Source organism: Silurus aristotelis (assembly GCF_946808225.1).
Source record: "Silurus aristotelis genome assembly, chromosome: 4".
Lineage (NCBI taxonomy): Eukaryota > Metazoa > Chordata > Actinopteri > Siluriformes > Siluridae > Silurus > Silurus aristotelis.
In genome coordinates, this window is record NC_139577.1 from 25,521,759 (window position 1) to 25,538,767 (window position 17,009).

Below are 17,009 nucleotides of genomic sequence, written 5' to 3' on the forward strand. Positions count from 1 at the left end.
TTATATAGTATATACAGTGAGAAAAATAAGTATTTGAACACCCTGCTATTTTGCAAGTTCTCCCACTTAGAAATGGAGGGGTCTGAAATTGTCATCGTAGGTGCATGTCCACTGTGAGAGACATAATCTAAAAAAAAAAAAATCCAGAAATCACAATATATGATTTTTTAACTATTTATTTGTATGATACAGCTGCAAATAAGTATTTGAACACCTGTCTATCAGCTAAAATTCTGACCCTCAAAGATCTGTTAGTCTGCCTTTAAAATGTCCACCTCCACTACATTTATTATCCTAAATTAGATGCACCTGTTTGAGGTCGTTAGCTGCATAAAGACACCTGTCCACCCCATACAATCAGTAAGAATCCAACTACTAACATGGCCAAGACCAAAGAGCTGTCCAAAGTCACTAGAGACAAAAATGTACACCTCCACAAGGCTGGAAAGGGCTATGGGGAAATTGCCAATTCACCATTGCTTGGTGAAAAAAAGGTCCACTGTTGGAGCAATCATTAGAAAATGGAAGAACCTAAACATGACTGTCAATCTCCCTCGGACTGGGTCTCCATGCAAGATCTCACCTCGTGGGGTCTCAATGATCCTAAGGAAGGTGGGAAATCAGCCCAGAACTACACGGAAGGAGCTGGTCAATGACCTGAAAAGAGCTGGGACCACCGTTTCCAAGGTTACTGTTGGTAATACACTAAGACGTCATGGTTTGAAATCATGCATGGCACGGAAGGTTCCCCTGCTTAAACCAGCACATGTCCAGGCACATCTTAAGTTTGCCAATGACCATTTGGATGATCCAGAGGAGTCATGGGAGAAAGTCATGTGGTCAGATGAGACCAAAATAGAACTTTTGGGTCATAATTCCACTAAATGTGTTTGGAGGAAGAAGAATGATGAGTACCATCCCAAGAACACCATCCCCACTGTGAAACCATGGGGGTGGTAGCATCATGCTTTGGGGGTGTTTTTCTGCACATGGGACAGGGCGACTGCACTGTATTAAGGAGAGGATGACCGGGGCCATGTATTGCGAGATTTTGGGGAACAACCTCCTTCCCTCAGTTAGATCATTGAAGATGGGTCGAGGCTGGGTCTTCCAACATGACAATGACCCGAAGCACACAGCCAGGATAACCAAGGAGTGGCTCTGTAAGAAGCATATCAAGGTTCTGGCGTGGCCTAGCCAGTCTCCAGACCTAAACCCAATAAAGAATCTTTGGAGGGAGCTCAAACTCCGGAAACCTGACTGATCTAGAGAAGATCTGTGTGGAGGAGTGGGCCAAAATCCCTCCTGCAGTGTGTGTAAACCTGGTGAAAAACTACAGGAAACGTTTGACCTCTGTAATTGCAAACAAAGGCTACTGTACCAAATATTAACATTGACTTTCTCAGGTGTTCAAATACTTATTTGCAGCTGTATCATACAAATAAAAAGTAAAAAAAAATCATATATTGTGATTTCTGGATTTCTTTTTTTTAGATTATGTCTCTCACAGTGGACATGCACCTACGATGACAATTTCAGACCCTTTCATGATTTCTAAGTGGGAGAACTTGCAAAATAGCAGGGTGTTCAAATACTTATTTTCCTCACTGTATCTATAATATATCTAAAAAAGGTGAACCATAATGGCAGCTGGTTATTTAAAGCAGTGTCAAGTAATAATAATTCATTAACTAGCACATACTGTAGACTTTCAGTTAAAGCTTCATGTGCTTACTCAGAAAACTACAGTAACTGAATCCATTGGAATCTACAATGTGGTTTCTTATACACATATGAACATTTACCCTATGTTGTGTAATTCTACATATTTAATGAATTATAATAATTTCTATACCTGTTACACTAGCTAAGTGTATAAATATAAGTATGTACTATACACTAGGCCTTTACACAGTACCCTATATCCTCTACAATCAGGTATATGAATTGTCCATTTGTAGTATTGCCTCAAATGGAACACAATATTACCTTTTATGCCCATCATGACCTTGGTCACCTTCAGACGGAGATGCAATCACGTCTGCAAGTGAATGTGTCAGCACCTGGTAGCCTTTTTCCTTTTTCACTACACAAGCAAAGCTACAGTATTACTATTGGACATTCCACACATAGATATATTTTTGTTTATTTAAATGAATTCATCCTCTTTGTACTTTACCACCTTTACCAAACGTTTACCAAATTTGCACATAGCTACATACCAATTCTTGTTTGCAAAATTATAAGGTCAATATTTTCTTTTTTTTTTTTTACTACAAATACATCAGCAACCACCTGGACACAAAATCCCAGGCACACAGGCTACTGATTTGTCCACCTCTAAGTGTTTCTTAGAAAAATCTAAACATGTAATAAAGAAACAACAATAAATAGAAGTGGTGGAAAATAAAACAGAATCTCAATTTCCTTTCCTCTTTGGGGTGGAACCAGAATCATGTGATTACAGATCAGGCATTAGGTATGGCAAGAATAATTAAGAAAATAGCAGAGCGAAAGTCTGGTGTGTTTGCTACTTAATAATTAACAGCCCCTTCATTTTGCGTTTTTTTTTTTTTTGTTTTTATCGGCTTATATTTTTAAGGCTCATGACATAGATTTGATGAAGATAAGGTTCATGATATAGATCTATTTAAGACTCATACATATTAGGAAAATTGGCTTTTTGTTACATTCTATTTAAACAATGCAAATAATTTAGCATAAAACATACATGTAATACATTCTACAATATGCCTTTTCTGTATGAATGATAGTAAGAGTTTGGTAGTGATTGGTTTATGGATGAAGTAGAAGGGAAAGGAGTGGAAAAGAAATATGAGTAACTGGTCTTTCTGACTTTTAGCCCACTGTGAGTGTGAAATGTTAGTTGTTGCCCCAAGCCATTTCCTTGATAGCTCGTCATCTACACTGCGTGACTAGAATCCCCACTGTAGATAAATATATTGGCCCTTGTTCATCAAAACTGCAAAAAATGAGCACAGATTCGAGTGCCGAGTTCCAAGAATAACAAGCAAATCACCCTGCATCTGATTTTAGAAATTGTCACCTTATCTCAACAAGCAGTGATTTAAGATTGACCTGTTTTGTACTTATTTCATACAAAAACAGGAAAATGATGCAACAATGTTGGCTGTGTGGGAATAAACCCTCACTCACTAGTCCCTAATTTACATTCCATGTACATATGACAAACCACAATTTATCCTCATATACATCTAATTTACATATGCCATGCCTTAATTTTATGCTACTGTTGGGGTAATGAAGCAATAGAAATAAAGCATTCAACAAACTTGTGAACAAAATAAATCTAGTGGGGGTTAAAGTTATTTCCATTTGAAATGCTCATTGAAATTCTCTAAAGTAATGCTTTTTGTATCTAATGTTGCTGAAAATAAAGAATTTTTTTTTCTTCCCTTTTTTGCTTTAATCTAACATCATTGATATTTGCATCTGTAAAGTAAACAAACTTGAAATGTTTGAAACTGTTGCAGAAACACATTAAAGTAATAAAATATAATCCTTATAGTTTTTCCTTGCCACTGTCACCACTGGCTTGCTCATTAGAGAAAAAACTTATTAAACCAACTAAAAACAACTTATATAGACTTTTATAAATAAAAAAGTTATATTTATTATGTGTTTAATTCTGCTTTGGGACTGTCAATTGTTAAAAGCACTATATATATAAAATGTTATTCGAAAATTGAATTAAAATGAATCAGGCACCCAATTTTAAATAAATTAAATACTTTTGCAATTAAGATTCAGACAGATAGACAGATAGACAGATAGATAGATAGATAGATAGATAGATAGATAGATAGATAGATAGATAGATAGATAGATAGATAGATAGATAGATAGATAGATATTGATAAGTTTTTTAATTATTTTATTATGCAAGATGTTAAAATGCTACACTGAGATTTATACAACCAGATATTAATAAGTTAAAGCATAACTTAAAGCAATAAGTTAAAGTGAGTGAGAACTATTGCTGAAATTTCCACATGTTTAATTAGACATATTTCAATAAACACAAAGTTTATGAATTAATGTTATGCCTTCTACAAGAACTGGCCTTAGGGGCACTCCACAGATCTTTATTGGCATCTGCACATGTTCTAATATCAAGTGAAGGCAACCAAGGGTCTTTATTGACCCTGAACATTGATTATCCAGGTGAGAAATTGCACTCCCTAAAGATAGAACTTGTTACTGCAAAATACAAATTATGGCGAAGGACAAGCATTGCTGTTATTGGTGCTAAAAAACTAGTATTGATGGACAGGGTAGAAACAGAGTTCATTTTTTTAAACCAATTTTTTGTTCAGTTAATATGTTTGAGGGTGTGACTGATTTTGTCTGTGATGGAAAAAACCCTATAGATGTTTTTTTAATGACTTTGAAGTAAGAGAACTGTCAGGAAGCGTGAGAGACTCACGGTATTGCTTTTTTCTCTTCTCCATTACAGTTTAATTTTGTTGGGAAACTGCTGGGGCCCCGGGGCAATTCCATGAAAAGATTACAAGAGGAAACCGGAGCGAAGATGTCCATTCTCGGCAAGGGTTCAATGAGAGATAAAGACAAGGTAGGATAACAGAATCCTGCTTTTGCTTTTGGTTTCAATCAATGAAATGCACATGACATGCAATATTCACCGTGAATTATGCCTAAACACATTAATATGTAAAGCGTTATTTTCAGGAAATGTTGAATCGCTCAATAGAAAAATGAATAGAATTAAACATATTAAAATGCATTAGTTTGATCCAATTTCAGAATATAGTCTATGTGCCATCATTCATAATGCTGCACTGAAAGGAAAAGTCTGTACACAGCAATTCTGCTTTACTAGAGCTATTTATCCTTTAGACTGTTAGTCCCCTGAAAGCTTGTCTGTGTAAGTTTAAGCACAGCCTCAGCAGCTAATGGCATTTAGAAAGACTACACTGTCTTACAAATACAAAAATACAAAATATACACTGCATAGAATGATCCGGAACAAATGCACTACTCTGAAATTTAGAAAGGGAAAAAATTGATACTTTAAGCTAGTAATGTTAGTACTAGCTATAATATTTGCATGTTATGTTATTAATAATAATAATAATAATAATAATAATAATAATAATAATAATAATACCTAAGTATTTAAATATTTTGTGAAATAACACCAAAAAGAAAATATTGCTAAGGTATCATATCTTTCTTAGATATGCACAGTTTTAATTGGCATCACAAATAGTGGTAAAACATAGTCACAGCAGAGGTGGGCCATGCATTTTTTACCCGACTTAATCCACCTGTTAATACCACCAATATCATGCCACAATTATAGAAACTATCAATACTATACAAAAACGCAATATAAGAACGTGTGGCACATGGGCGTAAATTTCATTACAACAGTGGGGGGGGGGGTTAGACAATAAATATTTAATTTCTCATGAGCAATTTTTGAAATAATAAAGTCAAATTGTACTGATAAAGACACAGTGTCCCCACAGTGAAACACTTTGCTTTTATTATGGAGCTTTTTTTTTTTTGCTTTTATTATGGAGCACTTTGCTTTTATTATGGAGACTGCATCATTATGGTTATTTTTTTTAAGTTTTTCTCAGGTTCAATAAAAAAGCAAAACAAGGAATTGAAAAAAAAGGTTTAAAATTTTATTTAAAATTAATGAAGAGAACAGAATAGAAATTGATTATACAAAAAAATACAGCAGGGTCAGTTCGGATGTAGCACAGTGCTCATTTAGTAAATGCACAGATAAACAATATGCTAATTGTGGCCGTTAATGTTAAGTTAACATTATGCCAAGTTGTCCCAAATAAAACACTGCAGTGGAAACGGCTTTGGCGTGTTAGTGTCAGTGCACTATGCTACAAGCTATTGTAAACAAGCTAACGTTAACTAGATAAGTCATATTTTAATCGCTAATAGAGCAGATTCATGGAAAATTACAAGGGCAATGTCTCCTCCGTCCCTCCGAGATTTACGCCCAGAGAGAGAGGCACTACACTACAACCCAAACTGTGCCACCTACATCATCTGGAGCAGTTCAGAATCAATATTTGTCTAATAACATGACAAAAACATAAAAAATGTAATAAAATACACCCTATTTACCAGATATGCATACTCATAATTTGCAACGCTCCTCAGAAGCTGTAAGCCAGTGGTACTGCTCGTATTCACTGGTCTGAAAGTGGTGAACAAACCCTTTCCCGGGCTGAGACAAGCTAGCTTCGGGGTTAGCTAATCTCTCCTCACAATGTCTAGCTTTTCTTAAAAATTTATTTTTTATTATGTCGGAGACCAAATCAATTTCTCTTCTTCCATAGGTATAAAAAAATTCGAACTCAGATTTATTAATGTGTGCAGCGCGCTACACACGTGTTTTGCCAGTCAAACTCAGCTGTAACAGTTTCCCTTTGACAAACCAATCAGAGGATGGAAAAATGCTGACGCTATTCTGGGCCAGCTAGCTGCTCTGTGAGGCGAAATTGAAATCTGATTGGTTAAAGAAACAGACCTATTGCTGATAGAGACTGAGGTAAAAAGGCCAGCACTACTGACTTTGAAGGCCCTGGGTAGATTAGATTGACGTGGCAGCACATAGAGGCTGAAATCTGATTGGACAAAAAATCTAACATCCACATAGTGGAAGCAGTGCAGCAAAGAGAAACTCTACAAGATGTAAAAATAATAAGTTAGCCATGTTATATAAAATAATAACTGCTAGGGTGGTGATAGTTTCGAAACCAGTGTTTATAGAAATAAAATCTATAAAATGTACTACTTCAAATCAGTTGAAAGACTGTTACATATACAGAGTTCAGCCATGCCATTATAACTAGCTGCCTAATATTGAGTAGGCCCTCCTTGTGTCAGCAGAACAGTTCTGACCTTTTCAGGCATGAACTCTAGAAGACCTCTGAAGATGTGCTGTGATATATGGCACCAAGATATCAGCATCATATCCTTTAAGTTCTGTAAATTGTAAGGTGGTGCTTACATTGACTGGGCTTGTTTGTCCAGCACATCTCTCAGATGCTCTGGGAACTTTGAGGCCAAGTCAACATTTGAAACTCTTTGTCATGTACCTCAAATCAATCCTGAAAAATCCTGTTTGCAGTGTGGCAGGGCTTATCATCCTGCTAAAAGAGGCCACTGCTATTAGGGAATACCTTTGCTGTGACAGGGTGCACTTTGTCTGCAACAATGTTAAGGTAGGTGGTACGTGCCAAAGTAACAGACACATGAATGTCAGCACCCAGAGTTTCCCAGTGTGCATTGTAGAGTCCATCACTGGCTCTACTGTCTTGCATCTTTTTGCCATTTATTACTTAGATATGCAATGCATATGCACACAGCTATCGAAATATTGTAAAAGAAAATGTGATTAATCAGACCAGGCAACCTTATATTTCTCCATGAGTCATTTGATAGACACTCTGACTGTTCTGAAGCTACGCAGCGATATATACAGCTGCAATGCACTGCATGTTCTGACACCTTTGTTTATAGTTAGGTTTAACCTTTTCAGCAATTTGTGCTACAGTAGCTCTTTAGTGTGATTGCACCAGACAGGCTAGCCTTTGCTATGTTCAATCTTCAATAAGCCCTGTATGCAAATGACCTTGTCACCAGTACACTCGTTGTCTTTTCTTGGACAATTTTGGAACACCCCACAAATGTTGCTATTTTGGAAATGCCCTGACTCAATCATCTAGTCCTTACGTTTCGGTCCATGCTGAAGTGGTTTAGATCCTTAATCTTGCCCATTTTTCCTGCTTCCTACACATCAACTTTGAGAATAGACTGTTCACTTGCTGCATAATGTATCATATTCCTTGAAAGGTGGCACCTTAACAAGATAATCAATAAAAATCACTTCATCACTCAGTGGTTTTAATGTAAAGGGTGATGTATGTATTTTATAAAGGGTCCCAATAATAACTGTTTGTATGTGCATTTACTTAAATTCAGGCAGCAAAAGACTGAATGCTGATAAAGGTGCAAAATTAAGTCATTGCATATCATGTTTGGACATGTTCATACCAGCACCAAGCGAATATTTAAGTAGGAATATATTTGCATTTGAAATAAGCTTGGAGCTTTAAAATGGCCTGATTGGCTTTTGTTCAGGTCTTTCTGCATTCCATTTGTTTTCTGAATAATATAGTGGTGATGGAAACTGTAATGATTATATTACCTTATGACAGTGAAGGATAGTTCTCAATCATCTGTACAGCATCAGCTCAATCTCAATGTTGGCACAATCATTTGCCAGGATTTATGACAGGAGTGAAAGATATGATATCAATATTGCAATCAGATATCCAGTACTGTTATTTATATTGTATTGCAGCTATTGTTTTTACTTGATTCGTTGTTTGACTAGGATACATGATAGCACTTAATAAGATTCAGAAATGAAAACTGAATTAGTAACAAGTAGCAGGTGGAATGTTAGGATTAATTTTTTATAAGATTTTAGAATAGAAAGTAAGCAACAAGTGTTTTGTTCTTGTGTGTGTGTGTGTGTGTGTGTGTGTGTGTGTGTGTGTGTGTGTGTGTGTGTGTGTGTGTGTGTGTATTACAATTTCCCTTCACTAAAACTAAGATGCCCAAACCTACAAGGCTCATAAAGACATGGTTGTCAAGGTTGAAGAAATATTTATGCCTGCACAGAGCCCTGAACTTCACCTCGCTAAACACCTTTGGGATGAACTTTAACACTGACTGTGTACCAGGCCTCCTCACTTGACATCAGTGCCTGACCTTACTAGTGCTCTTGTAGCTGAATGAACACAAATCCCCACAGCCACACTACACAATCTAGTGAAAAGCCTTTCCAGTAGAAGTAGAGGTTATTATAAACTAAACAGTAGAATAAATCTGAAATGGGATTTTCAAATAGCAGGTTTAATGGTCAGGCATCTTTAAACAGAAATGAGTATATTGTCTTAATTGTACAAGGGTTATTGAGTGTAGTGTTATCTAGTGTGGAATACAGTGTAAAAATATACACAGTGAAAACAATTTAATCAAAGATTTAATCATGCTCTAAATCTTCCAGTAATGCACCTCAGACACTGCGGTGCCTTACCTCCCATACACTATACATCATACCAGTACATACCTCCCGCTCTCTTCTTTTATATTTCTTTTGTTTTAATTGAATGGCTTGTTTTTATCTTCCTATTTATGGATTTGTTTCAGTCACTTCACTTGAACTATTAATATAAAATAAATTAGGTTTGAAATGTTGTGTATAATTTAAATAAATCTGTCTTAAACATAACAATGTCATTTGTGTATACAATTTATGCAACACCAATATTATTCAGTGCTTATTTTCTTTATTTAAAAAATATATATATACCATAATTTCAGGACTATTAAACGCACCCAAATATAAGCCACACCCACTGAATTTTTTTTTATTTAAATTTAAATTTTGAACATAAATAAGCCTTGTCTACACAGAAACTAATAAACTTTACACAGCCTTTAACGAAAGACAGCACACTGTCTTCCTCCTTCCTTTCACAACAATTTCTCTCGGGAGTTTATCTTTTGGCATCGTCGTGTCTTTAAAAATCACCATCGGTGAAGCTTTTCTCCCGATGGCGTGCAGCTCAGAACACAGGTGAAGTGCGTTTTTTCCCGGTTGTTTTCAGCGTGACGAATGATTCGCCTTTCCTGTAGACAGTCCGAGTGAGCGGCAGGTCAAACATCAGAGAAACATCACCCATATTTATGCGCACCACCGATTTAATATAAAGAATTTCATTGGTTCACCTGGACCTGTTCAGCAATTTCATTGGTCTAATGTTTTTTGGCTTGAAGTTTGTGAAACCTGGAAAAACCCAGGAAAAATCCATAAATTAGACGCTTCCTTGTTTAAGACGCGGGTTCAAAGCTTGGGAAAAAAGTAGCAGCTTATAGTCCGGAAAATATGGTATATATATTTTTTAAATACAGTTATGATTGACCTTGTTTTTTTTGTATTTTACTAATATTGTGATGCATTATGCCATGTGATACAATTTTTGTGCCATTTCACCAACTCTTAGGCAAGACATTGAAAGGGCATCCCAGTGATGGGCTGTAATTAAGTGGGCTGTTTATTTGGTGCTGCTTCATTCTTTGTTTTCTCTTGTCTCTCAGGGTTTATGGCTTTGTATTGGGGAGACAAAACGTTTTTGTTTATTAAAACCCTTGTCTGCTGTATTATAATAATAATGCTGGCATGATTATTATTTATCTAGCAGCTAATTTTATGTTAGGATATTTCCATTTACATTAAATATAGCTTAAATACATCCAGATTGTTGCTTTAATAAGGTTTAACTAAATTAAATATGGCTTTTTGCATCATCACTCTTATCTTCTGTCTGTCAGCGAGAGTGACACAGACACACAGGAGCCAGAACTCGCTCATTAACATCTGAGATGCAATTTTTTTTGCAACAGAAACAGATTTTTAGTCAAAACAAGATGCATAATTCATAAGTAGAGTCGTAAGAGTGCAGTTTTACCTTCCGTATTACTCTCTTTAAGAAAACCCAGCCATTAGGGGGGCACAAGCCAGTGTACTCTTAGTGCCGGTCCCAAGCCCGGGTAAATGGGGAGGGTTGCGTTAGGAAGGGCATCCAGCGTAAAACATGTGCCAAATCAAATATGCGGATCACAAATGAGAATTTCATACCGGATCGGTCGAGGCCCGGGTTAACAACGACCGCCACAGGTATCGTTAGCCGACAGGGTACCGGTGGAAATTGGGCTACTGTTGGCCGAAGGAGGAGAAGGAGAGGAGGAAGGCGTCTACAGAGACGGCAGAAAAAGGAGCAGTGTAGGAGAGTAGAGGTTCGGGTTGGTACTTTAAATGTTGGTACTATGACGGGTAAAGGGAGAGAGATAGCTGATATGATGGAGAGGAGAAAGGTAGATGTGTTGTGTGTTCAGGAGACCAAGTGGAAAGGGAGTAAGGCCAGGAACATTGGAGGTGGGTTTAAACTGTTTTATCATGGTGTGGATGGGAAGAGAAATGGTGTAGGGGTGATTCTGAAGGAAGCGTACAGTAAGAGTGTAGTGGAGGTGAAGAGAGTTTCTGATAGGGTGATGATCGTGAAGGTGGAAGTTGAAGGGATGATGATAAATGTCATCAGTGCCTATGCTCCACAAGTTGGCTGTGAGATGGAGGAGAAAGAAAGATTCTGGAGTGAATTAGATGAAGTGGTAGATGGTGTACCTAGGAAAGAACGATTGGTGATTGGGGCAGACTTTAATGGGCATGTAGGTGAAGGGAACAGAGGTGATGAGGAGGTGATGGGTAGGTATGGTTTTAAGAGAGGAATGTGGAAGGGCAGATGGTGGTAGATTTTGCTAAAAGGATGGAAATGGCAGTGGTGAACACGTATTTTAAGAAGAAGGAGGATCATAGGGTGACGTATAAGAGTGGAGGAGATGCAACACAGTTGGATTTGCACAGGAGGTGCACACAGTTGGATTATCTTCTGTGTAGGAGATGCAACCTGAAGGAGATTGGAGACTGTAAGGTGTTGGCGGGGGACAGTGTAGCTAGACAGCATCGGATGGTGGTCTGTAGGATGGTTTTGGAGGCGAAGAAGAAGAGGAGGAAAGTAAGGTTTGAAAGAAGAATAAGATGGTGGAAACTGAAGGAGGAAGAGTGTAGTGTGAGGTTCAGGGAAGAGGTCAGACAGGGGCTTGGTGGTGGTTAAGAGGTGCCGGATGATTGGGCAACTACTGCAGGAGTGATGAGGGAGGCAGCTAGAAAAGTACTTGGTGTGACATCTGGAAATAGAAAGCAAGACAAGGAGACGTGGTGGTGGAATGAGGAAGTGCAGGAGAGCATTAGGGGAAAGAGATTGGCAAAACAGAAGTGGGATCGACAGAGTGATGAGAAGAGTAGGCAGGAGTACAAGGAGATGCGGCAGCAGGTTAAAAGGGATGTGGCGAAAGCCAAGGAAAAGGCATATGAGGAACTGTATAAGAGGTTGGACACTAAGGAAGGAGAAAAGGATTTATACCGATTGGCCAAGCAGAGGGACCGAGCTGGGAAGGATGTACTGCAAGTTAGAGCAATAAAGGATGGAGAGGGAAATGTGTTGACTAGTGAGGAGAGTGTGTTGAGAAGATGGAGGGAGTATTTTGAGCAGCTGATGAATGAGGAAAATCAGAGAGAGAGAAGGTTGGAGGATGTGGAGTTGGAGAAGCAGGATGTAGATAGGATTAGTAAGGAGGAAGTGAGAGCAGCGATTAAGAGGATGAAGAATGGAAAGTCGGTTGGACCAGATGACATACCGGTAGAAGCGTGGAGATGTTTAGGAGAGATGGCAGTGGAGTTTTTAACCAGATTGTTTAACAGGATTCTGGAAGGGGAGAGGATGCCTGAGGAATGGAGAAGGAGTGTGCTGGTACCGATCTTTAAGCATAAGGGAGATGCGCAGACCTGCAGTAACTACAGGGGAATTAAGTTGATCAGTCACACCATGAAGTTATGGGAAAGAGTAGTGGAAGCCAGGCTGAGAGAAGAGGTGACCATCTGTGAGCAACAGTATGGTTTCATGCCGAGGAAGAGCACCACAGATGCCTTATTTGCTGATGGAGAAGTATAGAGAGGGATGTTGATGGAGAAGTATAGAGAAGGACAGAAGGAGCTGCATTGTGTATTTGTGGATTTAGAGAAAGCGTACGACAGGGTGCCGAGAGAGGAGTTGTGGTATTGTATGAGGAAGTCAGGTGTGTCAGAGAAGTATGTGAGGGTGGTGCAGGACATGTATGAGGACAGTGTGACGGCAGTAAAGTGTGCAGTAGGTACGACAGACTGGTTCAGGGTGAAGGTTGGACTGCATCAAGGATCGGCCCTGAGCCCTTTCCTGTTTGCAGTGGTGATGGACAGGTTGACGGACGAGGTCAGACAGGAGTCTCCCTGGACTATGATGTTTGCAGATGATATTGTGATTTGTGATGAGAGTAGAGAGCAGGTTGAGAAGAGCCTGGAGAGGTGGAGATATGCGCTGGAGAGAAGGGGAATGAAAGTCAGTAGGAGTAAGTCAGAGTACATGTGTGTGAATGAGAGGGAGGGCAGTGGAGTGATGCGGTTGCAGGAAGAAGAGGTGGAGAAGGTGGAGGAGTTCAGGTACCTGGGGTCAACAGTGCAAAGTAATGGAGAGTGTGTTAGGGAAGTAAAGAAAAGAGTGCAGGCAGGGTGGAGTGGGTGGAGAAGAGTGACAGGAGTGATTTGTGATAGAAGAGTATCTGCAAGAATGAAAGGGAAAGTTTATAGGACTGTGGTAAGACCTGCTATGTTGTATGGATTAGAGACAGTGGCATTGAGTAAAAAACAGGAGGTGGAGCTGGAGGTAGCAGAGCTGAAGATGTTGAGGTTTTCGTTGGGAGTGACGAGGATGGACAAGATTAGAAATGAGTTTATTAGAGGGACAGCACATGTAGGATGTTTTGGTGACAAGGTGAGGGAGGCGAGATTGAGATGGTTTGGACATGTGCAGAGAAGGGACATGAATTATATTGGTAGAAAAATGCTGAAGATGGAGCCACCAGGTAGGAGGAAAAGAGGAAGGCCAAGGAGGAGGTTCATGGATGTGGTGAGGGAAGACATGCAGGTAGTTGGTGTAAAAGAGGCAGATATAGAGGACAGGGTGGTATGGAGACGGATGATCCGCTGTGGCGACCCCTAATGGGAGCAGCCGAAAGAAGAAGAAGAAGATTACTCTCTTTAAGAAGGTGCACAATGACTGATTTACACGCTTCTTTAGTATTTCTCTTGAAGTTTCTAATTTCAATCAGGCTTCCCTGAACCACACTGTAATATCTTCTGTGGATCTAAGTTAGGCTTTAAACATTATCAAGCGAACAAAAGTCTATCGTTATTTTTATATGTGTGCAGGAAACCTCACCGAGAGGAGTATTTTACAGATCTTTTTATACCACCAGACAGAAACTAGGTTACATAAAAATGTAGCTGTCAGTACACCATGTACACCTTTTTTTCTCACTAAGAATAAACATACAAAAAAAAGCAAAGACTTGTCATTATGTCATATTTCTAGAGGGTTCTGGTGCACTTTGACTTACTTCGGTACCTTTTGAAAGACTGAATCAGTTCTTAAAACAATGAGCAATGTTGCATTTGCTTTCGATTTGACATAAAAGGAAATTTAAAGCTTTCAGACTTGAGAGAGTGAAATGTAATCTCACTGAAAGTCCTTCTGTCTTGGATGAGACAGGAAATAAAAACAAATATAAAATTTTTTCATATTATTCACAATACTGTATATATCAACAATTTCTCTCTTTCACTCTCTCTCTCTCTCTCTCTCTCTCTCTCTCTCTCTCTCTCTCTATCTCTCTCTCTTTCACGCACAAACACACACACACACACACACACACACACACACACACACACACACAAAGGAAATTAATAGGATTAGAAATAGGAATTAATCAAAATATCAAGATTGTCTTCTGACCTTCATTCAAAGGCACATACGATGTGATTGGGTCAGTGACATTGTACTAGTGTTGCAGCAACTATTAGTTAGCACTAATCAGAAATGAAGAGTCTGCATGACTGATCGAGTGTCTATGAATGCCTTCTCTAAAAGAGCTCTTCAGACTTGGAGCACAAGCTACAGGCAAAAATTAATCAACGGGCGGTGGTAATGTAGGCTGCGTTAATTACACGTTTTCTGAAGAATGGTTACAGATGACCTTCAGCAATCAAATGGAATCAGGAAACTGAATGCCTCTCAGAGAAGTCCTCATTTTCTCCCCTGTTTTATCCCAAAGCGGAAAATTAATCTGAGGGGTGGCTACATTGGATTCTGTTGAACAGCTCTCAATGTATATTGTGCACAATATAATTATTTAAATGTCCAGATGAGTCTTAATATCAGTGTATGTGTATGGATATGTTTACGGTATCATGCATTCGGGCTGAAATTTTTTTTGTTGAAAAAAGTAGACGAATCTCAGATTAAAGCATAATATACATTTTGATGAAGATGATTGTAATAAAAAAATAAAAATAAAAACACATTTGTCACCTGCATAAATTCTGTAAAGTGTAAGTACAGTATGTTTCCATGAAAAGCACACTTAAGTGTTTAAATCATTCTTTATCCATGATTTTGACTTCCTGTTTCACTAAATATGAGAACACAGAAACCAAATTTCGCTTTACCATTCATCAGTATGGAATATAAAATATTAGAGAAAAAACAAAAGTGAAATAAAAACAAAAGTGTGTTGCAAGAAATGAGACATTATATGTAAAAGTGCATGTTATACAATAATGATACCATATAAAGGTGATTCTGAATGCGACATTTCGATATTGTGACGATATGGTTGCGTTTTAAATTGATGCATTGATCCAGAATGTTCAATCTTTATAGCCCTAATAAATATAGCTACATCTATTATTTAATTATTCATATGCTCTCCATGATATTAGCTATAATGAATTTCATACCAAATTTTGTTTACATTTAGTTCATCCCTTACCAGACACTCACTAAAGATTAATAAGATAACAGTGGTATATGCATGTGGACTTTCTTTGTCCTACAAACTTCATATCTGACTGCTTACCAGTGCCAGGGTGACAATAAAACCCTCCAGTTAACACAGCATTTGTGTGTTTGTATCTATGCAGAGCACATTACTTTTTTAAGTTCAATAATGCTTTCGTGTTTGATTTCATCCTAATAAAGACCAGACAAAACTAAAAACACTAAATTTCTCCCTTGCAGGAAGAAGAGCTGAGGAAAAGTGGAGAGGCCAAGTACGCCCACTTGAACAACGATCTCCATGTTTTAATTGAAGTCTTCGCACCACCCGGAGAGGCGTATTCCCGCATGAGCCATGCCTTGGAGGAAATAAAAAAATTCCTGGTTCCTGTAAGTTCATTCAGGACGATTCATTTCCTTTTAATTCCTAAACGGCTATCCGTGCTGTACATGAGCACCATTTTTTTCCTTCTGAGTAACTATCCAGCTGTAGATGAAACACTTCTTCCTCCATGCTCATTAAAGGAAAATAGGTGGTTTGGATCGTAAACATGCATTTAATAGCAGAACTACATACAACTTTAATGATGATATAATAATAATAATAATAATAATAATAATAATAATAATAATAATAATAATAATAATAATAATAATAATAATAATAATAATAATAATAATAATAATAATAATAATAATAATAATAATAATAATGCTCTTGAATATAGTATGACGCTATGCAATATTGCTTTATTCTGGTGTTCCAGTGCTGTTATGTAAAGTATGCAATTTTCAGACTAACGCTGATGACAAAAAATAACTGTTCCTATTACACTGAGGCTGCATATTTGCTTTGTAATATGTTTTCATAGACTGCAGGAGTTAGGCATGGATTCAAAAGCTTCTCTCAGCATTTTTCAATCTACAGCTCCAGCAAGGAGCAGTATGAATCCCGATGTTAATAAGCTCAGCGATATAGGTGGGGGAAAAAGTCCTGCTGTGTTTTTTTTTTTTTTCAACCCTAAAGCATTTGCCAACTAATAATTAATGTTCCTGCTGTAATATACTGTATTTGTAGTCTGCACTGTGGGACTGTGGCTGTGGTAGAGCAGGTGGGATGCATTTGAAGAGGCGTTAATGCTATTTCACCCATCATGCCCAAAGCCACACCCTCAGCCTTTGGAACATGGCTCTCACTTTGAAGAACTTCTGTACTAGCCACAAGGCTTTGTCTATTAATCTTGCTTAGACCCCACAGTGGACGGGGAAAAACATTTCAAAGGCATGAATGATTTTCTGAGGCAAAAAGACTTGACAGGGCAAAGACACAGAAGAGCCTTTTAAAAAAATAAAATAAATAAAGATATTTATCTTTGTCACAATATTAAAGGAATGTATAAGCAGCTCCAGAAT

At 37.9% G+C, this 17,009-nt stretch overlaps 1 protein-coding gene across 7 annotated transcripts in view; it reads left to right on the plus strand.

Annotated features, from left to right (window-relative positions):
* The window catches only part of khdrbs2 (KH domain containing, RNA binding, signal transduction associated 2), a 243,009-nt gene that overhangs the window by 36,867 nt on the left and 189,133 nt on the right, over positions 1–17,009 (plus strand). For all 7 annotated transcript variants that reach the window (XM_083538517.1, XM_083538518.1, XM_083538520.1 and 4 more), the window contains exons 3-4: positions 4,499–4,615; positions 15,840–15,986. In XM_083538517.1, coding sequence (XP_083394643.1) covers positions 4,499–4,615; positions 15,840–15,986 — 264 coding nt within the window. The remainder of the gene's footprint in view (positions 1–4,498; positions 4,616–15,839; positions 15,987–17,009) is intronic.